This window comes from Nymphalis io, chromosome 26 (assembly GCF_905147045.1).
Source record: "Nymphalis io chromosome 26, ilAglIoxx1.1, whole genome shotgun sequence".
In the NCBI taxonomy this organism is placed as follows: domain Eukaryota; kingdom Metazoa; phylum Arthropoda; class Insecta; order Lepidoptera; family Nymphalidae; genus Nymphalis; species Nymphalis io.
In genome coordinates, this window is record NC_065913.1 from 1,634,640 (window position 1) to 1,658,854 (window position 24,215).

The window sequence follows — 24,215 nt, forward strand, 5'->3', positions numbered from 1 at the left end:
GAAATAAATATGATATATAAAGCTAATTATTTGATCATTTCATAAGTATAAATTATTGTTTTTTTTGCCTATAAAAATACATATTCCGAATTAACCATATATTTTCGGAAGATGTATAAGTAAATGGGATAGCAGATGATACCTAATACCTTCGTTTATATGGACTGGTAATTTGAACCACTTCTAAATCCTACAATGCGCCGTCAGCTTGAGATCTACGTCCTATCTGTAATAATACTGGCTCACTCACCCTTTGTGAACATAACACGTATTTATACTGTCTGGCGGTAGAATAATACCAAACCATATACCAAAAAATACTTATAAGTCATTGTGTTCATTGTGTCAGCTTGAGATGGCCCAGTGGTAAGAACGCGTGAATCTTAACCGTTGATTCTGGGTTCAAACCTGGGCAAGCATCACTGAATTTTAATGTGCTTAATTTGTGATTATAATTCATCTCGTGCTACACGGTGAAGGAAAACATGCAAACATGTGTCTAATTTCATTGAAATTCTGCTACACGCATTGGAGCAACGTGGTGGAATAAGCTCCAAGCCTTCTCCTCAAAAGTGGGAGGAGGCCTTAGCCCAGCAGCGGGACATCACAGGCTGTTATTATTATATTGTGTTTAAAATATTATCATATGAACTTTAAGAATATTGTAACGTAAGAATTCTAACCGCAACTGGCAGCGAGTTCTTAAATAAAAGTTTGCGTGAATTGGGAGCCACGTTTTAATTAGGGCGTTCTTATCTCAGTTCGACAGGCCTCAGGGCGGAGGGAAAGAGAGAAAAAGTCAATAATTACCTTTTCTCACGGTCAGGAGTGTTTTTAGTTCGATTGCGTCGGTTCATTGTGAGTGCGGAAGCGTTTTCGAAGTGTTCAAGTTTGTTAACTTTAGTAACATTTCGGCGAATATACTGTCTGTTCGTTTTATCACGTATTCGAGTTTTAATTTGTTCTGGATCTCTATTACTGATATGATTCAAGTCTTTTAAGAAAATTACGTCACGTTTTCGTTTCGCGAAATGTTATTATAGTGTAAGAACGGTGGTTAATAAAAGAATTGATATTTAAATATGGCTTTAATTTTCTTATTAATTATTAATACTTTAAAGGCTTAACTCGCAATATAAGATCCTCTGATAAACTCAATTCGTGTACCACTCGTGTAATGTTGTCTACCGATAATAATAATAATAATAATATCTTGGGACATTTTTCACACACGGCCATCTGATCCCAAATTAAGCTTATACAAAGCTTGTGCTATGGAAACCAGACAACTGATATACTACATATACTACTTTTCTTTTGTAAATACATACTTATATAGATAATTACACCCAGACTCAGGACAAACAGACATGTTCATGCACACAAATGTCTGTCCTGGGTGGGAATCGAACCCACAACCTTCGGCGTGAAAGGCAAGTATCTACCAACTACGCCAACCAGCTCGTCAAACCGATATACGTGACATGCTATTTTGAACCGTGTATCATTTAAATGTTATAATTATGACAGTCAATATCGTATATCACATTTGTAACTTAAGATTAATATTATTGGTTTATCATTAATTAAGTATTTAAGTTCTTATGTAAAATGAAAAATAATCCACCGTCACCCAGGATGATAAAAACCCACGGTAGCATGCGTAAGCGATCCCGTGGCTCTCCTCATTAAGACGGAAAGGGTACCGATGGTTTTTAGTGGGTATTCCGATGTTCGGGGCACACTCGGTGTCTTGGACATCGGTGAGCCCCACATACCCCCCCACTGTTCCCGTGGGGGAAACGCGTAAAAAAAAGGATGATAAAAATCGCAATACAGTGAGAGGACTACTGAACTAACTATTGAACAGGCAGTTCAGGGAGTTTTTTGGTTCGATAAAAGTTGATAGAACCACATGCCTTGGGAACTCAACCATAAACAATATATGTCAAACCGATTTAACTGGTTATTGTTTTTAAAATAACGATTGCCATATAACTGCTATTAATTACGATATTAATATCATAATATATTTCATTGATATGTAACACAAATGGGTAATAATAAGGTATAAATTTAAAAACAAAATATTTGTTATTTATTAATTCATAATAAATAAATTTTATTTACAAAACACTATATTATCAATCGCTGACGGTTATGACTGTAACCGCTTCCCATTATATACTATTTCTAATTACATCTCTTTGCCACTTCCCCGTCGGCACGGGACCCTTTTGTCTTTTGTTATCTCGCCTTTGAGATCGACATTATTTGAAAATTCATACTTAGTTTCTAAAGATGTCACGGTTTAATTTTGTCAAGTTCAATGTTCATATTTTACGAATAATTCGATAAGAGAAAGCGTGTCGTGTTTGTACGAAAGAAATATTGTGAGTGCAACGTTTGTGTGTAACGTTTCAGTGAAACGTTCCTGACGCAAATATTTTTTTTATATAGAATAGGAAGGCGGACGAGCATATGGGCCACCTGATGGTAAATGGTCACCAACGCCCATACACATTGGCATTGTAAGAAATATTAACCATCGCTTACATAGTCAATGCGCCACCAATATTTGGAACTAAGATGTTATGTCCCTTGTGCCTGTAATTACACTGGTTCACTCACCCTTCTAACCGGAACACAACAATACCAAGTACTACTGTTTTGCGGTAGAATATCTGATGAGTGGGTGGTACCTACCCAGGCGAGCTTGCAGAAAGCCCTACCACCAGTAAATATATATATGTTATTGAAATAAAAGTTAATTATAACCCAAAGGATGGTAACCTAAGCCCTTCTATGTGTCAGTATGTCTGTCACAGAGCTTGTATCTATATATCTGTAATAGTGTGTTTCACGATCGTTTCAGTAGTTAAGCGTAACAAGCAGAATCACACGCACACAAAGATAAATACATGACGTCGCTTAGTATATATTTAATCACACACACACGCACACATTGGCACATTTGATTTCGATTCACGGTAGATGCTTAAAGTACTTTATTAACACTTTCCTTAGTTTTTGTTTTTCCAACGAATAAAACTTTCTTAGATATTCGACTTGAATGTGTAATACGAAGACTTGCCTCGGAGCAAAGTCATGAACTTGTAGAGCATCCGTATCTTAAAACTCTTATGTATATTGGTATAGAGTTGATTTTTCTTTAACATCAACGTCGTACACATTGTGGATTTGCTCATGGCGTTCTCTTGTTTGCTTTTCCTTTGGAAGTTTGGAATAAGGTAGAAGAAAATGTTTAGGTAATGTTATTGGTTTTATTTGATTTTTTTTTTCTCTTTGGTACACATTGCTCAACTCTGAACTGTGTTTTGAAAGTTGGTAAAAATTCTTATTAAAATATTGCAAAGCGTAAAACGAGAAAATGGTTGATCAATTGGGATTGATTAAATTGTTTTGATCTATAGCGTTCGATATGTATAAACCTTCCGCTGTTATGACATAAAATATTATTGTAATGTGGTATATTGAGTTTCAATTATAAAATAAATAAAAAGCTTTTATTTTTTTCCAAACACTGACTATTTGAATAACAATAATTTGACGTTTTGTTAGTTTGTTAGTATTACAATACTTATATCCTATTTTAGTAATGTTATTTACACATCGTCGTTTTAAGGACTGCCACTTGCGGTAAAAGCCTCTTCCAACTTCTTCCATCTCTCTCTCTGCTTGCTATCTTGGGCCAAAGATTCTCAGCTACTTTGATGATGTCGTCATTTCATCTTTTCAGGGGCCTACCGCTCCTTCGTTTTTTATCTCTAGGCGTCTTGATTAAGTCTATAAAATTAACAAATAAAAAAATGTCTATGTACTCATATGAATAAAGTAAAATAATGCAACTCCCAGGCAAAAGTCCTGCGTTATACCTAAGGGTAAAGGTACCTAATGAAAAGTCCACCAACACGGTTTTTATATACTAATTTTATTACACACCTTGACTATTAATAGAATGGAAGAAAAACCTAGACGTACCTCCCACTCTTAAATCCTTTCTTGTTTTATTTATAAATGGATCTTTTTCTATTTATTGGCCAATCATAGTTATTTCACTGACATAAATACATATATTTTTTAATTTGAAATATATTTTGGCAGGCCTTGGAGTATGAACGACCTGTATGACGTGACGTCAAACGGCATGACGCTCACTTATATCTTTATACCCCATCACCGCCACCGCTCACCCTTGTGTTATGCTTGCGTATACTATATATTTCGTCTATATACTATAATACATAAGCCGAGATGGCCTAGTGGTTAGAACGCGTGAATCTTAACCGATGATCGTGGGTTCAAACCCGGGCGAGCACCACTGAATTTTCATGTGCTAAATTCTGATTATAATTCATCTCGTGCTTGACGGGGAAGGAGAACATCGCGAGGAAACCTGCATGTGTCTAATTTCATTGAAATTCTGTCACATGTGTATTCTCTCAACCCGCATTGGAGCAGCGTGGTGGAATAACCTTCTCCTCAAAAGGGAGAGGAGGCCTTAGCCAATCAGTGGGACATTAACAGGCTGTTACTGTTACTATATATTTCGTACCCTTAATTTTGATGATTTAGATAGATAGATAGATAGATAAAGTCTTTATTTGGATCACACCACATGAGTAAAAATAAGAAGATAAAAAAGAAATGACAAAAGTAACACAGAGTTTAAGTTAATTTATGTCGTAGAAAAAAATAAATAAAAAATTAACTAACTTACAAAAATATTTACAAAAATATTTTGCATCTAATTTTATTTAATCTATATCTATTAAATATCATTGGATGCAAAATGGGAATTGCATTATTATGGAAACACAAAAAAAAGAGAAAAAAAAAGAAATAATTAAAAATTAACAAAAATTAACTGTAAAGTGGTGTGGCATCCAAAATGGACAACCTCTCAGTAGAAGCTGGCATAATATTGACCCAGCACTGATTTTCAGAGGCCTCCATGTGACAGTGACGGACGGCCATGTAAACGTGACAAAGAGTAATATCAAATATTAAAGTGGTAGATTGTTACGTATAAACAAGTTATTAAATTACAAGTTAATAAAACTTAAAACTAAAGTCGTTATCTGAAATACATATACGATTATAAAAAAAATAGGAGATTAAATCCGATATACAAATTAAAAAGTTGACATTTAGGCGGTATTTTTGAAAATTAATATGACTCCGACTCAAACTCAGCGATCAACGCCATGGGAAGTAATGGCGGCCAATGCTATTAAGAAACAACACGGCGATTGTAATTGTAAATTAATTTATATATACATATATATCGATAACGTATGATAATACAGTACTTTTTTATAACATATAAATATACAAAATAACGACAGCGAGCTTACAATAAATAATAACATGAAAATATAAAACAATGTATAAATTGAATCGCAAAAGCTTAAAAATTCAAAATTAAAATAGAAAAAACTTTGAGTTTCGCCCACATTTAATGTTTAAGAGAAAATATTTCACCGGAAATTTTCCAATCTGCTGTACAAACGACAGAATATCATTTCTCGTAATGAGAAAAAAAAAGGTAACAAAAACCCACTATAAATACAAAAAGAAACACCAAATAGCAGTAATGACCTAGCGTTGACAACCACTGGCCGCAACAAAGCTGAACTTCCCACCTTTGTGTGGAACCAGGGGAGCAGAACCGTTGGTCGCTAGACAGCAATATCCTGTTACCTAGGTATTTAATCATGAGCGGTAGCGTTCTGATTATGAAACTATAATTTTAGCGAAAGCGATTAAATAAAATTCGAAAGAAATTTTGGTATAGATTTTTGTGGATTATTTTCTACCAACTAAACTTAAACTTAACTTGTTATTATCATTACCTTTATGATATATAATTATTTAAGTAATATTCATACTACTATAGTATTGATACTCATTTTTTAGATATTGAAGTAAGGCAACACTATTTTATATTTAAAATTACTGTTAAGTAAGCTGTACATTTGATAAATATAGGATAAACATATATAAATAAGGGGTGAAGGAGTAAGGGGTGAAGGTGGATGTCTTGTTGGTCTAGTGGCGCAGACCCGGAGGTCCTGGGTTCAATTCTCAGGTCGGGCCAATAAAAAGTTATTGGGTTTTTCAGTCAGAAAATTCTCAGTAGCAGCCCAGGGTGCGGAAGTTGGAAGTGTTTACACTCCTGTGCCTCTGAAAGCACGTAAAGCCGTCCTGCGCATGAACTCTTTCCCATCGGATTATGAGAGTTAGGGAATAGCGATTTCACCTGTGCTTGCGCACACACTTGTGCACTATAATAGCTCCTGCGCCGAAATTTAGGAGGACATTATAAGGTTAATCTTCGTCACAATCGTTTCACATGAATCGTTACATATGAAAACGTTACCTTATTTGACGATTCACTCTCAAAACGCCCAAAGAAGATTTGAAAACGCTGGCGCTTATTAATTGTTCCACACGTAAACACCCATTGTCATAGCTAAGTCCAACGCGGCAAACACAAATTAATCTCGGGTTTTCGGTAAAGCGGTATTCGGTCAACATTAACCGACTACACTTTGAGTAAACTTTCTTAATGACTTTAGTCCTTTTTCTTCTAGTGTTTTATATATGTATATACAAAATGTATTGCGTGATGTATTATATTATATATACAAAACAAGAATTTAAATAAATCAACAAAAATCGAAGTTTTCTTATTGTATTAGGTAGGCTGAGTATTAAAGACTAGTATTGTAAAAAATATTAACCAACCCTTAGATCGCCAATGCGCTACGAACCTTGGGAACTAAGATGCCCTTGTGCTTTCAGTTACACTGGCTCACTCACCATTAAAACCAGAATACTACGATACTAATTATTGCTGCTTGGCGGTAGAATACGTGACGAATGGATGAGACTTACAAGAAACTTCACTTCTTAAGATATTTAAAAAAACAACTTATGTACAAAATTTTATCATACAATTATCAAGCTCATGGATGATAGCACACCCTGGGATAATCGCCTCATGGTTATTTCTTTATCATATCGTACTGTAAACAATTTTATAAATTTACAAATTACAAAATCTTTCACCGGTTCTTTTGAAGTCTTCTCCTTTTTCATATTGATGATTTTAATTTGCCTATCGATATGAAAAACTAATGATTCTACATTGAAGAAATTTGAAACATAATTTATTTAAATTACACGAGATATGTACTGGTGGTAGGTCTTTGTGCAAGCTCGTCTGGGTAGGTACCACCCACTCATCAGATATTCTACCGCAAAACAGCAACACTTGATATTGTTGTGTTCCGGTTTGAAGGGTGAGTGAGCCGGTGTAATTACAGGCACAAGGGACATAAAATCTTAGTTCCCAAGGTTGGTGGCGCATTGGCTATAAGCGATGGTTGACATTTCTTACAATGCCAATGTCTAAGGGCGTTTGGTGACCACTTACCATCAGGTGGCCCATATGCTCGTCCACCTTCCTATTCTATAAAAAAAAAGATAGTTACATACAATTTATTAAATTTTTTTAATCAAATTTGAATTTAATTTTTTTTTTTTACAGTGGAGCTCGACTTTTGCACTATACTGTATGTGTACTGTACTCTTGTTCTGTATATATTTCGTTAATTACTGTACTTTAACGAACAAATGAACAAATTGTAATTGATATTACTCAGAAAAAAAGCGAATTTTACAGTCAGATAAAATTAATAAAACATTCAAAATATAATTCATCTTCCAGACATTCGCTTGAGCAACACATTCGAACTCGTCAAATGACATTGAAATTTCATTTTTAGCCTAAAAAAATTAAATAAAGATTCGATTAACAATCGAATGGAAAGCCAGTAAAATGTGAAGAAAAGAAATTCATAGACATTACGTCGCTATAGAATATCGATTGCTTTGCGTTTTCCGCTTAATAAAACATATATTCAATACAAAGCGTCAAGCCCTAGAAATCTAACCCGGGACATATAGTTGCCACGATATTGATATCAAAAACTCATGAAGCCCGTTTACATGTTTACGTAACGATATTTAACGATATGATATATTTAAAAGACAATATTGTGATTGACTTACTTGATATATTTTGTAATGCAGTTAATATATATGTCGTGGAAAAACAATAATTTTAATTAAGTCGCTGACTTGATTATAGTAGTAACGGGTAAACGCGGTGACGTCATTTGCGTTTGAAGTCACGTGGGCAGAGTCGTATTGGAAAGTGGGGGGACTGTGTAACAAACACTTGCGTTTGAGAAACCGACCAGTCCACACCTGAAAGGCGAAACTGTCGGTTTACCTACCTAGTACCTATACCTAATTATAGTGGATTGTGATTTGCCATAATAAATCTTTGGTTATACCTACATCGAGTTTATTTGGATCCAATATCGTGATGGACCCCGTACCACCGAACATAGACAAAGAAAGCTGTATCGCTCAGCCTTCGCTGCCGACGTCATATAATTCATACTATAAAAATTACCATAAAAATTAAATTACAGTACATTTTGACAATATTGTATCTATGAATTTACGTAGGCTTCTTATGTCTTGAATAGAATACTTCACATAAACGTATACATTCATTTCATTTATTTTGATACCGACAAGAGCCAATCTTAGTTGCTAGAAACCTAATAAATAAACTCTATAACATAGTTAATTTTAAAACACGTACATCATTCAATACATTTATCAAGAATGTTAAGTAGATTTAAAACCTGCATACACATGACATGTGTGATTCTAGGGAATCACACTGGAAAATTGAAAACAATTTACTGTCGAATAAATGTCTAAAATAATAACGAAAAGTTGAAGTTATTATTAGTTATTAAAGCAAATGTATAATATGAAAAAAAAACAATAGTATATTGCCTAGTGGTATTAAAGGCACAGAAGTCCTGATCTTGAGTTGTCCTCCTAACATGACCTTCGAAATCATTATTGTCAAATGAGATAAATAAACATATCTAAATACTTACAAATTAAGAAAAATCTCACATGAAACATGATTATCGGTTTAACATATGAAAATAGTAGGCTCATTGATTTCTTTTATAAATTTATCGTAACGATACAATATAAACGGTTCCTAGAAATATGGGTTGCGGTACGCCGTTCGTATTGTATACACGAAGTGGTTTTTTTACATTTGTAATATTGCATTCGTGATATATGATTCGATTCTAGCGATATTAAATTCCAATATTATTTATTAGACGTTCGGTAACAAAAGGCCAAACATTCAATAGGTTACTAATGTTAGTAATCGCTTAATTCGTTAAAGAAGTTAGGTCCGCTTATATACATTTAGGATCAATAGCACACACACTCACACGAACACTCACACACGAAATTTAATATCTAAAATATGGTATTTAGTTATCATTTCATTATATTGCCATTGTGTAAATATTACTAATATTAATATATGACTTGGTCAAAGTGAAATCATCTTTTTTGACCAAGTCATATATTAATGAGCCGAGATGGCCTAGTGGTGAGAACGCGTGAATCTTAACCGATGATCGTGGGTTCAAACCCGGGCAAGCACCACTGAATGTTTATGTGCTTAATTTGTGTTTATAATTCATCTCGTGCTTGACGGTGAAGGAAAACATCGTGAGGAAACCTGCATGTGTATAATTTCATTGAAATTCTGCCACATGTGTATTCTACCAATCCGCATTGGAGCAGCGTGGTGGAATAAGCTCCAAAGCTTCTCCTCAAAAGGGAGAGGAGGCCTTAGCCCAGCAGTGGGACATTAACAGGCTGTTACTGTACTGTACTGTATTAATATATCTTTTTCCAATTAAATAGTTCAACAATTATAAGAAGAGCGCTGTCGCCTAGAAAACCGAACAATTCTACTAATCTATAACGATTACGATGCGTTCTAGATACAATTCTAATCCAACTTTGACTATTATATATATATATTCGGATCGGAACCGAAACTCCTTTCTTTGTCGCACTTCCAAAAAATGGAATTCCTTACCAGCTCACGTGTTCCCTTCCTCTTACAACCCGGGTTCCTTCAAACGAGGCGTGAAGAGGCATCTTGCGGGCCGGCAAGGCGAAGGCGGCTAGTGCAGAACGTTTTTCCCGTCTGTACTGGCCGTCGTCGCGTTTGGATTCTACTACCACTTACCATCAGGTGGAGTAGAGTCATTTGCCCTCCCGACGAATATAAAAAAAAAAAAACTATATGATGTTAACATATACCTATTTGACAAAACCAAACTCAATTGTTAACTTTTATGCCAATAATCGATAATTAAATTAAAGAATAGGAAAAACGTAATGGCAACGATTATGCTTTGATTCGATTGCGATAAAATGACAATTAGTTAGTTGAATTGACACCCAGGTTTTTATCTAGTCTAGGTAAACATGTTTTACCTATTGTAATATTACATAATAATATTGTATTTTACAATTCAATTCAATTTTAGTTTTACATTTATTTTAATTAATACGTAGTCAAGTAACAACCTATAAATTTCTCATCCGAGTTCTCCCACTCCTTTTGGGGAAACGTTTAAGAGTTTATTTCACCACGCTAGCTGATGCTTGTGTTTCGACACGACTTAAAATGCACAGCATATGAAAAACGTTGGTACTCTGGATTCGAATCCACAATCTTCAATCAAGGTTCTTTTCTAACCACTGGACCTGTCATGATATCATCAAACAGCCTGAACATACGAATATTCATATGTACCGAACGATCCCAAGTATTTTGACATTTTCTTTCTTAACATATCTCATATATTACAAGGAAAATACTGAATGCCTTTATAACTCCAATAAGAGAAGCTTCACCAAATAATAATATGTATTTCTACATTACATTTGTATAAGAATACACCGTATCGATGTGTGAGTATAGTAACACACGCGTGGATTCAATGTAAAGAAAAAAGCAATAAAATAAAATCAGTGTAACTACAGGCTCCCAAGGTTGGTGGCGCATTGGCAATGTAAGGGATGGTTAATATTTCTGACAGTGCCAACCTCTATGGGCTATGATGACCACTTACCATCAGGTGGCCATTTGCCAATGTACACACGTGTATCAAATACAAAAACAATTGAAACATTTCCTTGGATATGAACCTATTTACTTATTTAGTTGACATATCGCTATTTCATTGTGTTATCGCTTTTATATTGCTATCTCAAAAATGGTATTTTCTTTAATATTCGTCTTGTTTCCCATTGCTGAATCGATTTAGTATACTCTAGTGAGGTCAGTAGATGTAAGATAATTTTGTTAAATTGATTGATAATTTGTTTATTTAATTTATGAACCTATTCATCAACCAATTCATTGAGTTATAAGGTACAAAATAATATTTGTATATATATATATATATATATATAATAAAATTACTATTTCGCTAATATATATTACATTACATAAAAATGTTTACAGTCGATTGAGTCTCTCTTAAAATAGATTGTATATTGTACAAGTATTTGTATATAATATTACTATATAATAAGAATATCTAGTTAAAGATTTTTATGCGTGATGCGTTTTTATATGTGTGAATATAATATAAGGTAAAAATATAAATGGTAAATGGTCATTGTAACCATTCTAATGTGCAAAAAATGGTTAGTGTTTAATATATAGACGGTACATCTTTCAAATTATAAAAAAAAAATTACCATTTATAACCATTCTTTTACAATATATGTGCTTAAATCGCACGTAAAAAAGACATTTAATAAAAGTAAACAAACAAGATCAGCAATATATTACGTAAATATTCTTTAACCCCTGTTGGAAGTGAAATACCCTTAAGGGTTGTATATCCATAGTTATGCAAACACATTGGTAATATGTGTTAAATCAACCAAAATATGTCATCCGACAAACCCTACATTAAACGCTCACATCACAGATAGCGGACCGATAGATACTGTTATTTTCATATACAACAATACACCATTTCATTTCGATCTAAGGGGAGGCCAGGTAGGCGGAAAATCGAAATAATGGAATCGTAAATTCGAGTATTTAGACAATATCTGGTTAAAGTATGAGTGAATTTGACTTTGCATTTTCGTTCTCGGTTCTAATTTTAAGTAGAATAAGTTAATATAATGCTATTATCTTTTGCTTATTCTTTATATTTTAGTAAGATGACGAGTTACTAACCTCGAAGTCTTGCTCATAGATATTGCATTTAAAAATTATAAACCAATTCTCACTATCTATATATAAATATTATCTGCCTTGTGCTTATAATTACACTGACTCACTAACCATTCAAATTGCAGGAGAGCAATACAAAGATTTTTTTTTTCGTTTTTTGTTTTAGTGATAGTATAAATGATAAGTAACAATTACAACTTATTTCATTATTAATTTCACACACACATAAAAACATCATATTACTTCATTATATGTAATACAGGCTATACGGCGGTTTTATTGCTATAGCAATATTAAATATAGGAATTTAAAAAAATGCATAAATACATATAACCAACTCGACAAATAAACAGTATTAACTTAGACACAAGTCTTATTTAAATACCAATAAATATTAATATTATAAATTTGAAAGTAACTGGGTAAACCACTGAACCGATTTTGATAAAATTTGGTAAGAAGCAAGCTTGAACTCCAAGGAAGAATATAGGTTATTTTTTTATCTAATTCCTTGGCCCTTTCCCCCTTGTCCCCTTGTCCCCTCTATAATGCGGGCGAAGCCGCGGGCGAAAACTAATGTTAAATATATCCAGATTTTATAGCTTCAGATAATTTATTTTTTAATTATTAAATATAATTCCCATGAAATATCGTAATTAATATACTCGAGTTTTATCATGTACGAAGAAACTTATATTAAGTTATTCTAAATTGAAGTTAAGTTATAAGTTATGAACAAAACAGAAACTAGATTCGAAAGCTTAAATGATCTGAAACTTAAAGATTTTAAAATTAAAAAGATTATTTTAAAACCAATATGTTTAGAACATAAATAAAGCATTTCCGAACTTAAAGGTAACAAATTCTTGTATAGCAGAAATCGCATAAATCGATCGTGAAATATCTAAAAGCGATATGCGACATTGACCATAATGATTATAACATTTGAAGAAAACACGCATCAAAATAGTATATCACCCTAACCCGGTTGTCAACATTTCACTTGTGACTAATTAAGTGATTTCTAAAAGAATTGCATTATAGTGCTAAAATGGAACACGAGTGCTTCAATATTTGAGTCATGAGCCGCTAAGCTATTAAATTTAAAAATGGATAAAATATTTCTCTATTTTAAATAACAATTTATAATAAAGAATTGTGTCATGCCATATGTCAGTTTAAATGTAAAAAAAGTAAAGAAATAGCCCGCTCTGATGCTCTTGCGGAGAAGGCTTGGAGCTTTTTCCAAAAAGCTGCTCCCCAATGCGCAATCTTCAATTATGATTTCGGTATTTTAAATACTTGGCGGAAGTATATCTTAGCTGAGTATTTACTAATTACATTATTATTAAATAAGTTTTTGTTTTGTTACAGCTCCCCCAAATGCGGTAGAAATAGTCAATCATCCTCACAACTCAAAGCTTGAAGTGAAAGAAGGGGAGGATGTGGTTCTCGAGTGCCAAGTCAAGAATGCCAAGCCAGCTGCCAAGATCGTGTGGTTTAGGGGTAACCAAGAAATCAAAGGCGAAAAAGGTATGTTTATTCCTAATTTACTTATTAATTACACTTAAATGAGTAATTTAACTCGAAAAACTGTAAACAAAGTTTGGTTAATTAGCAAATTAATATTTTTAAGAGCGTTCTATTTATATTGCGTTTGTGTGTTTGTTATTTAACAAAAATATACGTGATAAAAGTTTGATCTCGCCTTAATTTATTGAAGAAACATTAAATAACATACATATTATATTTAGCTAAAAAGAGATAGGCGGAATAAAAACGATTTGTACAAACCCGTCTGAGTAGCAGCAATTCTTTGTATTGTTGGGGAAAGGTGAGCGAGCCAGTTTAACTACAAGAGGGATAACATATTTGTTCCCAAGGTTAATGGTGCATTGGTGACACCATCAGGTGACCCATTTGCCCGTCCACCTAATTTATAAAAAAAGAAGAAAATAATAGGATCAAGATGTTTTATTCCATGGCCTAGAATAAAGAAGCTGTCACAGCCTATAATTGCCTAAACACAGCGTTTCAATTATTTTAAAAGCTCCTAATTTAAAATCAATATACAATGAACTTTGAGTAATAATTAATATATTTCGTGAACAAATATTATTTTGTTATATAAATATTAACAACTCACATACAAAGTCACGGGTTCAAACGTCCCAAGTTAACAGACCTTGGGGGTATTAAGTTAGCGTCTTAGCGTCTTTAAAAATCATGAGATTTTGTTGAAATAGTATAATGAATTTTAATAAAATAAATAAAATTTTATTAAATTGTTAATATTGAAAACATATTCCAAAAGTAAAAGTGACATTATTTTTTATTGTAGTTTATTTAGTTTTATTGTAGTAGTAAACAATGATTACTTAACTTACTATAAAAGTAACTTGTCGTAAATAGTTTTGACACACACATATTATGTATTTGTGCCAACTTATGTATCTTAGTGGTAAGAACGTGAATCTTAACCGATGATCATGGGTTCAATCCTGGGCAAGCACCACTGAATTTTCATGTGCTTAATTTGTGATCATAATTTATCTCGTGTTTGACGGTAAAGGAAAACATCGTGAGGAAACCTGCATGTATCTAATTTCACTGAAATTCTGCCACATGTGTATTCCACCAATCCGCATTGGAGCAGCGTGGTAGAATAGCTCCAAATCTTCTTCTAAAAACGGGAGAAAAGGCCCAGCAGTAGGACATTCGCAGGCTGTTACTGGCTACTACTGGTGATATCATGTATTTCAGTCACAACAATAGTAATTCATAAAATCTTAAAATCAACGTCGACGATTAAAGTTCAGCATTTTACAACCGACACCGTGCATCTGACATGTGTCATGACGAAAAAAAAAAAATATTTTTCCCTATCAACCTGATATCGAGTGGTCGTGACGTCATCGATTTTCAGTCAGTTTTAATCTGGACGTCTGAAATGCCTTTTGATATATCATTTTAAAATATTTTTCGAATCGTTAATAATATTGTATTCGTTTTTATAAATGATAGTTATTTTTTGTGTTTATTTCTTCTGAAGTGCTTAATAAATATTATAGAAATAGATATATCAGGTATGTGAATTAATTAAAAAACACAAATTAGTATTTCTATGTTTTTTTATAATATAGGCGGATGGGCATATCGACCACCTGATGGTAAAGATCACCATCGTCCATAGACGTTGGTGTCATAAGAAATATTAACCAATCCTTATATCATTAATGTTAAACATGTTAAATACCTTGTTGGGGAAAGGTCACTCACCTTTCCCCAACAATTCAAGGTTTATAGTGGGTATTCCGGCGCCTTCAGCGCCGGTGAGTCCCACATACCCCCCTGCCTCATGTGGGGAATCGCATAAATGCATTTTTCCAGCGAGAATAAAAGGCTCACTTACCATCCCAATCAAAACAAAACAATACTGAGCATTGCTCTTTGGCTGTAAATTATATGATGAGTACCCACTCATTTTTGACAAAATCCTACAACTAAGTAAATATATGAGTAATATTGTAGGTACCACACTAATGAGGTAAGGATATTCATCAAACTTCCAAGCGCCAATGCTGATAACTAATCTAGATTTTATATCTCCTCTGCTATATAAATAAGAGTTGGTCTCTCAATGAAATTACAAACATAATACCATCACTGTTTCCGGGTCAAACAAAAATAATTCGTATTTTTAATGGGCTATGAGCTAATTTCGCGTTGGAAGTTTACGGAACGTTTGTGAGCGAAGGCTTTACGACTCGAATTTCCAAACTAAAACTTTACCGCCATTATCAGCTTAAAAGCTCCGAATTGCGTTCCGGTAGTTTGTTTAATTTCAAAATGGACCCAAACTAAAAATAGGGCGGGAACTTTGTTTTTCATTGTGGAAAAACGAGGAATACACTGTAATTGCTGTTAAAGAGAGTTTTTAGAAGACCGCTAAATAAGCCTTCATTTTTTGCTCGAATCGAGCTCTTTTCATTAACTGCAGTTAATTATGATGGTGAGCCTGTCTGCATGCCGTTTCTCCTTTCATTTGGGCTGGTGCTTAAGATGCTCATTTAATTATAATTACACATTCATAATATTAAATTCCAAATGTAAATAATATTCATATTGAAATATATCATTTGAATATTCAACATTATAATTACATGTACATGTTGATGCACCGGTTTCAGTAGAATCTATATGTGTGACTTAATATTATAATGACGCGATAGGCGAAATACGCACTGTAAATAGGAATATAAGTAATAGCTTAAAAAATGGTATTGCAATTATCCGCATGCTCATAATAGCATACTTCAATAAAAAAATCGTTTTTGAATACTTTCAAACACTATTATCGTAGAGCTATAGTTTCCGTCGAGTTTGCAGCAAAGGGGGGTGTCAGTTAACTATACGTGTATGCAAAATTTCATGATCATTTGTTGAATAGTTGAGACGTGAAAACGCAACAAATAAACAAAGAAAGTCGCTTTCGCATTCATAGTATTAGTTAGGATACAATCTATGTGGAACTTCCGGTTTATAAAAAATTCCCGTCCCGACTTGATCACAAAATAGCCTATGTTACACTGATAATGTATCTTTCTATAAATGAAAGAATTTTTAAAATCGGTTAAGTTGTTATTGAGTTTATTATAAACAAACATACAAAAAATCAAATCTCCCTTTTTAATATTAGGAAGAAAAACTACCAACTAACAAACATCTCATGGTAACAAACATGTCATGACACGTTCGCTTTGTTTAAATATAAGGTAGCACACTCAGCGCAATAGCCATTGGTCGCTTTGGACGTATTAACGAGAATCATTCTTGTTCATCGACTTTGTTCGTAACGTGGTACAAAGCCATGCCTCGCTGTGTTTCGTAGCTGGATATTGCAATGGCGCCCTTTCTGTTGTGCAGACAAATTAGTTATGATCAAGTGAGCAATAAACGCGTTGATTAGTATCCGTAAAGTTAAAATATAGTAGGCTTTTGTTTGTATACCCCACTGCTGTTTAAATGATTCTTGTCTGGGCTCTTGGGGTTCATATTCCGTCATGCTGGTTAAATGTAAATCAGTGAATTATGTGACAATTTTTCAGCACATTTTCAAACGATGCTTATTTTCCCACAAAGGATGAGGAATACAGTGACGCTTGCTCGGGTTCGAACCTTCAATCTTTGATTAAAATTCGCGTGTTCTAAGCACCGTGGACCGTTTGGATGGATCGGAATTTATACCACCAGTCCTCTGCGTATTTTTTAAACACACCAGCAATGCCTGTTTTCTAAGGAATGACTAATATTCCTACTTACCCCTTCAATTAAGCGTAGTTTTGTTAGGAGTGGAGATAACAAGGCCAACTAGCTGAAGGCCCAAACCTGCTACTTTTACATTGCATGTAAGCCAATATTATTACGCTATGAATCGAATTGTATGGTACGAAATATCCCAAAAGTTATAACGTATGGTTTTTGTATCAAAAACGGAATCCTAATTGCAGAGGTGTCAGCTCAAGTCATATTGGAATCAAAGGTTCGAGTAAGCGTCAGTCACATTTATTGAGTTGTTGACATTCGATAGACAGAACCACTGGATGGGACAACGTTTCTTTTCAAAATTGCAAAAGTTCAAAATATTTTCGTCCTCACTGATTGCACTGATGTATCTCTTTCTGTCATTATTGATTTGACATTTGAAGAAAAAGAGACACAGCATTTTTTAATTAATGTTTATAAATAAAGCTGTCTGTTACTAAACTGAAGAGGTTGAACGTTAAAACGCATAGATTACAATCTGTTTTATAAAAAATTATTGACGTCACGTGGCGCCCAGTCCGGTGTTAAATGCCATGTGATTATATCTGTAATTAACAAAAGAATGTGTGAGCTTTATGCCGGTAGAAGAAATAGCTATGGCTGAATAGAATTAAAGTGAATCCCTGTAGTATTTACCGAAATACCACAAATCGATTTTTTATGTTAAACATATATTGACGCGCCTTGACCGACTTGTATGTCGTGACGGCAAACGACATGAAGCTTCTTTTTATGCCGCCGATCTTATCTCGTCCTGCACATTTCATTATAAAAATAATAAAAATATCTTTATTTCACCAACCGAACTCAATGTTTTTACTTATTTAGCGTATTCATTCATTGGTATTCTTTCAGTAACCATCAATTTCTATATTTCGCATCTGTTAGGTGTGACTTTCCAGTTATATTTTTGATTCGTACGAGCCAAATCTAGTTCTACATTATCTTTTGAGTCTAGTCATGCATAAAACGAAAATCGACATCCAATATCCCGCTATGATTTTGGTAACATTCGAGAAAAGATAGTTATGGGTGGCATTTTTCTATATAAATCATTCCTTATCATCAAAACTATATCCTCATGATTATTACCGTGCTATTTCAACCAAATACGGAATTGCTATTACAAAAATAGTATAACTCTATAGATGTTTAAAATTGTAGTATAAAGTTATTGTCTTAAATAGTAAACGCAAACATATAACAACGTGCCGTACCAAGTTCATATATTTAGTTTATAGGTCAAAAAAAAGGTTATGACGAGCTGTTTGGCGTGGTTGGTAGGTACCTTCCTTTCACGCCGAAGGTTGTGGGTTCGATTCCCACCCAGGACAGACATTTGTGTGCATGAAAATGTCTGTTTGTCCTCAGTCTGGGTGTAATTATCTATACAAGTATGTATTTACAAAAGTAGTATATGTAGTATATCAGTTGTCTGGTTTCCATGGCACAAGCTCTGCTTAATTTGGGATCAGATGACCGTGTGTGAATAAAGTCCCAGGATATTATTTCTTATTTATTTATTTAATAATAATTATTTTTTAATGTATTTTATGTTGACGCGATACTTTGTGAATGTTGTGTACACTTATAATCGATATACATATCAGAAGTTGATTTTTTCTCCGTGAATGTTATGTATGACGCCATTTAATATGTATATTGTTAATGTTTCTATTAAATAAATAAATAAAGTTCGCAAAGGTTTTTATAACACCAAAACGTGGTGACGTGGATGGAACTGATCATGAATCAAAAACGAATATCGCCAGTTCAAAAAAAAATTTACAAAAGGCGATGAGTATTCATATACAACCAACAAATTAAAATAAATCCGTCATATGTTGACAAATTACTTATGGTGTTGAGACCGTTCTTGAAAAAGGAGCTAATGGACCAACTTTGCATCCACCCAGTTGGGTCAAATTCGATTGAGAAAATATTGCCGATTGAGGCACTACCCAAGGAAACTGGAGGGCAATACAAGACTTTTGAAGAAGCAAAGAAATACACAATCGCTACACAATTCTAGCAACAGGGATTTCTTTATAAATAAATTACACATCTACTACTTATATAATAATACTCTTACCTTACCTTATATATATATATATATATATATATATATATAATGTTCTTTTTCGAATAGGCATTTAAAAAAAAGACTAATCTTTTGGAATATTAATAACAAATGAAGTAAAACATAGCAAAAAAAACACATAATGACACCTTCTGTCAGATATATCAAAATATTCGTTTCATATTTTCATTCAGAGAGATATGAATATTGCATTTAATTTTAACAACCTTTTTTCAATAAACGGGATGGATTGACAGCTGTGACACACGTCACTTCTATTATTGTAATCATCGTTTTGTAATCAATTTGATTCAATATATCTACGTATATATACTGATGATGATATACTGTGACTTGGCGATAGGACTTTGCCATTGCACGTCTGGGTCCATCAGCCACTGATCACATTTTCTACCGCCAAACAGCAATATTTGGTATTGAGCCAGTGTCAACCTCAAGGCACAACATTTTAGTTTCCCAGGTTGGTGACGCATTGGCGATGTTAGGAACGGTTTATAGTTCTAGCACCAGTGTCTTTGAGCGATGGTGACCACTTATCATCGGGCCGATTCGTTCGTCCATCTACCTATTTAATAAATAAAGATATTTGGCAAACGTGTTGTCAATTTTATTACAAATATTCTTCTAATTATTTGTTACATGTTCATTAAGCTATTTTTTTAAATCTATATATCTCTTTTGTTCTTTGGAAGAAACACACATATAGACGATTGTTCACGTTATTGTAATCGATTTTGATGAAACTTTTATTAAAATCGGTCAGTATTACGAAAGAGATATCGGTAAAAACCTCAAAAACTTTAGTAGTGCTGAAAACAGATCGATAACCGATGCCAATAAGTCCCAATTTAATAGTGAACGGCAATTGTTTACTAATTGATATCGAAAACTTGCTTAATTAATGACGAGATAGCGCCAATTAGTGATGTGACCAATTATCGATACAGTTTCACGTATCGAGTAAATTTACAATCAATTATAATAATAACTAATACGAAGTAAATTTTTTAAAATACCTTTATATAACTACATCATTTTGAGTTTAAAATTGGAAAAATATTAGGCTTGCCTTTATCGTATTTATTTGCGGTCTTTGTTACTTGTAATGCATGAAAAAATATTTGGCGCTATCCCTCTTGGAGATGTATTTGGTGGGCTGATCCCACACGATGATAGTGTTGGTTGAAGCACTTCACATGCTATTTAATGGATGCCCAAGGTTCCTTTTACAGCTTCTACAAGACTTTTATTATATGCGATATAAGGAATAGTTTATATACCGACAGCGCCAATATTTCTGGCCGGTGGGGACCTCTAACATCAGGCAGCATATATGGCCATCACTCTCTTTTTAAAAACCACACAATATCAGTCATATTGTCATACATTCACCATCCGTTTTTTGTAGCCATCGGATAAGTAAATAGCATACCAATGGTAATTTACTATATCCTTCAGAATAGTAATTGGTGTTTTAAATTTTATGCATAATAGCTACCCGTGTTTAGAGACATTACATCAGTGTTTCCAACTGAATATTACCATTCTACTTAAAGACATTAACCGATAAAAACGCTAATATTTGCGATTCTCTTCACCTATTAATGGGATTTTTACTTTCTGTGCCCAACGACGCGGATGGGGATTAATCGCTTCTAAATTGAATCGTTTTTGTAATCCATATTAATTCCAATGATCCCTTCTCTTTTAATAGCTTTGGAATATTTTTTTTTTTTACCTGAATGAATCTAAAAGTAAAGTGACAGTGATTAACCCACAGCTAGGTTACGGATTTTGAGGATTGTGGGTTCAAATCCGGATATACTATGAGTGATTATGTGGTTAATTGTATTAATGTATTTTGTGCTCGACGGTGAATAACTTTGTGAGGAAGCCTACCTGTATCAAATGACCATACACATTGGAGCTACATGGTGGAGTTAGCTACCTACCTATTTCCTCACAAGGAGATGATGCATTTACCTAAAAAAAGATATATTCAAACTAAGCACACTGTAAGAAATGTTTAATTTAAAAATATTTAGAAGTCCAAGCTTTCGTTAACGTCATTTTGTTTCATTAATTAAAGCAAATATTATCTTATTCCAATTTAAAATAATAAAGTCGGGCTTTTTCCATTATATTTCCAAATCAAATTAAAGGTCAAACATAAAAATAATTTATAATGACGCCACGTCAGATTAAGGCTCAAATAAATTGTCGAAATTATTACAAATTACTTGTATAAAAAAGGTTGATAAATTAAATTTAATAATCCTTAGATTATTATTATTTAAATAAACACGTTTAACCTTTATTTATGAATGTTGGAATTAATAATTTCATTTCACCCCTTCAGGGGGTATAAATTTTTTTTTATAGGATTTAAGCCCTATTTTATTTTTTTATCAGATATAAGAAGAGATTATCTTGCATTAATAATGTTATTAAAAACGTTTTTTTTTTTAATATTATAGAAACAATTTTTAATGTACCACACTTAGGCTAAGTTCGTTCCGCCCTTGGAACTTATAACACAACTCTACTCAGACATATACTAGCTTAGTTACCAAGGTTGGTGGCGCGTTGAGGATGTAGGGTGTTATTATTTCTCACACTATCTAATATCTGTGGTAGGGAAATGACCACTTACCATCAGGTGGCCCATTTGCGAATGCACACGGATTATAAATTAAAGAAGAAATATAATTCAGGAGGGGTATAAATGGTGAGTGTAAATTTCTCCCACTGCCTATACTACCTTTGTGGCATGGTGTATAATAAAGGTGAAATTACAGCTTACAAATTTTCCTTACAAGCAAAGCTTATGTAATTTTTTCCGGTAAATTATCATTACTCCACCGACTCGAAATAAATTTGAGCTCCGTTTCGAGTGTACTTCAAAACGTTCTTGTTTACGGAATGACCCTTGTGGTTTTAGGGTTCCGTATGTAAAAAAACAATTAAAAATAATAGGTTATTTATAATAAAATTGTAACAGCCAACAAAAACAGCCACTGAACCATCTCGGCTCATAGTAATAAATATCTTTAATTATTATAAAAAGCTTTTTCCAACGACAACAAATCATTACCCTTCCTTAATACACTTTAACACATAACTGATTATTTCTTGCTGTATATAGCATGTGCGTTTGTAGTGTATTTATATGATCGTAGAAACAAACAAGGGAACCCCCTTTATGACTTAAAAATTCAAAACGTTTGTCATCGTATATCAATCTCGATTAAATGAATAAAAGTAATATTAATAATAATATTAATTGACCAGCTAATATTGTTAGGCAAAGATCACAGCTTCGAATCGGAGTTGAATTGTTGTGTTGAATTTAATACCACATATGAAATCAACACGTAACACAACATGGCGGGATATACTCCAACCTTCTATAGAGAAAAAGATAACTTAGCCCAGCAGTGGGCTGTTACAATAAATAAATCCCTGTTCCTATTATTACTATTTAAAATAATCGTAATATTTTCATATTTTTCCTACATTGTACAAAACGGTATAATACAAATTCCTTGCGGTTAAATAAAAACGATCTAAAATGAAACAATTTCACAGTGATCTACTGTAATAAAGAAAATTAATGTTACGGAACCATTCGTTATAATATTTCACGGGATTTTCCAGTTTCCTTGATGTCTATGTACGGCGTAATGTATTTTGAAATACGCTATTTTTCCTGTATCGTAATTTTATTTGCCTCGTTGGTTTAATGGTGGAATTGGAATTGTTATGGTATAAAGTTTTATTAGGTTGCTATCTGCTGTTTTAGGGGTCAGTAAATTGAACGAAAAACCTTAATTTTTTTTTCTCGCCCTATAAAAAAACGGATTATTCTAATTTTGTTTTTTTTTCTTACTTTAAAATTCGTTTTATTGTAAATCACTCAATATAATTAATGCAATATATCATGACTCAACTTCTTAATAGATTAACAACAAAATTTTTAACTTTTATTTTAGGGGGCTTTTATTTTAAGTGTCTGATTCATTGACGAAGTAAAATAAAACGGTAGTTTATTAACTAGAATTAAATAGATATCACATCTATTGAGAAGAATCGACAAAAATTGAATCGTTTTTTATTCACTAATTAAAACTAAACCAGGCTTGTTTGTGTGCTTGTGAGTTATAGTATAGAAGTACAATATTATCTAGTTGATGTGATGCAGCGCCATCTAGTGATTAACATCTAAATGGATTGTCGAAAGTAAAATTTAAAGTAACAGTGTATATAAATTAAAGTAACAACCTATGTAAATGTCCTAATGCGACTTGCATTGGGACATTTACGGCCTTCTCCGTTTTTGTATTGATTTGGAGCTTACTCCACCACGCTCAAATGCGGGTTGGATACACACGTGGAAGTTTTCTTTAACACAGAGTACTGTATGCAAACACAGGAACATTCAATTGCAGCCTGGTTTGAATTCGCAATCTTCGTTTAATATTCACTTGTTATAACCAGTGAACTGTATGTGTTGATAGTTATAAATACTCTTCATATATATATATATATATATATATATATATATATATATATGAAGAGTATTTAATGACATAG

The 24,215-nt window shown here is 33.1% G+C and overlaps 1 protein-coding gene across 3 annotated transcripts in view; it reads left to right on the forward strand.

The window, feature by feature from the left end:
- The window catches only part of LOC126778423 (nephrin), a 236,331-nt gene that overhangs the window by 119,529 nt on the left and 92,587 nt on the right, over positions 1-24,215 (forward strand). For all 3 annotated transcript variants that reach the window (XM_050501931.1, XM_050501929.1, XM_050501930.1), the window contains exon 5: positions 13,571-13,729. In XM_050501931.1, coding sequence (XP_050357888.1) covers positions 13,571-13,729 — 159 coding nt within the window. The remainder of the gene's footprint in view (positions 1-13,570; positions 13,730-24,215) is intronic.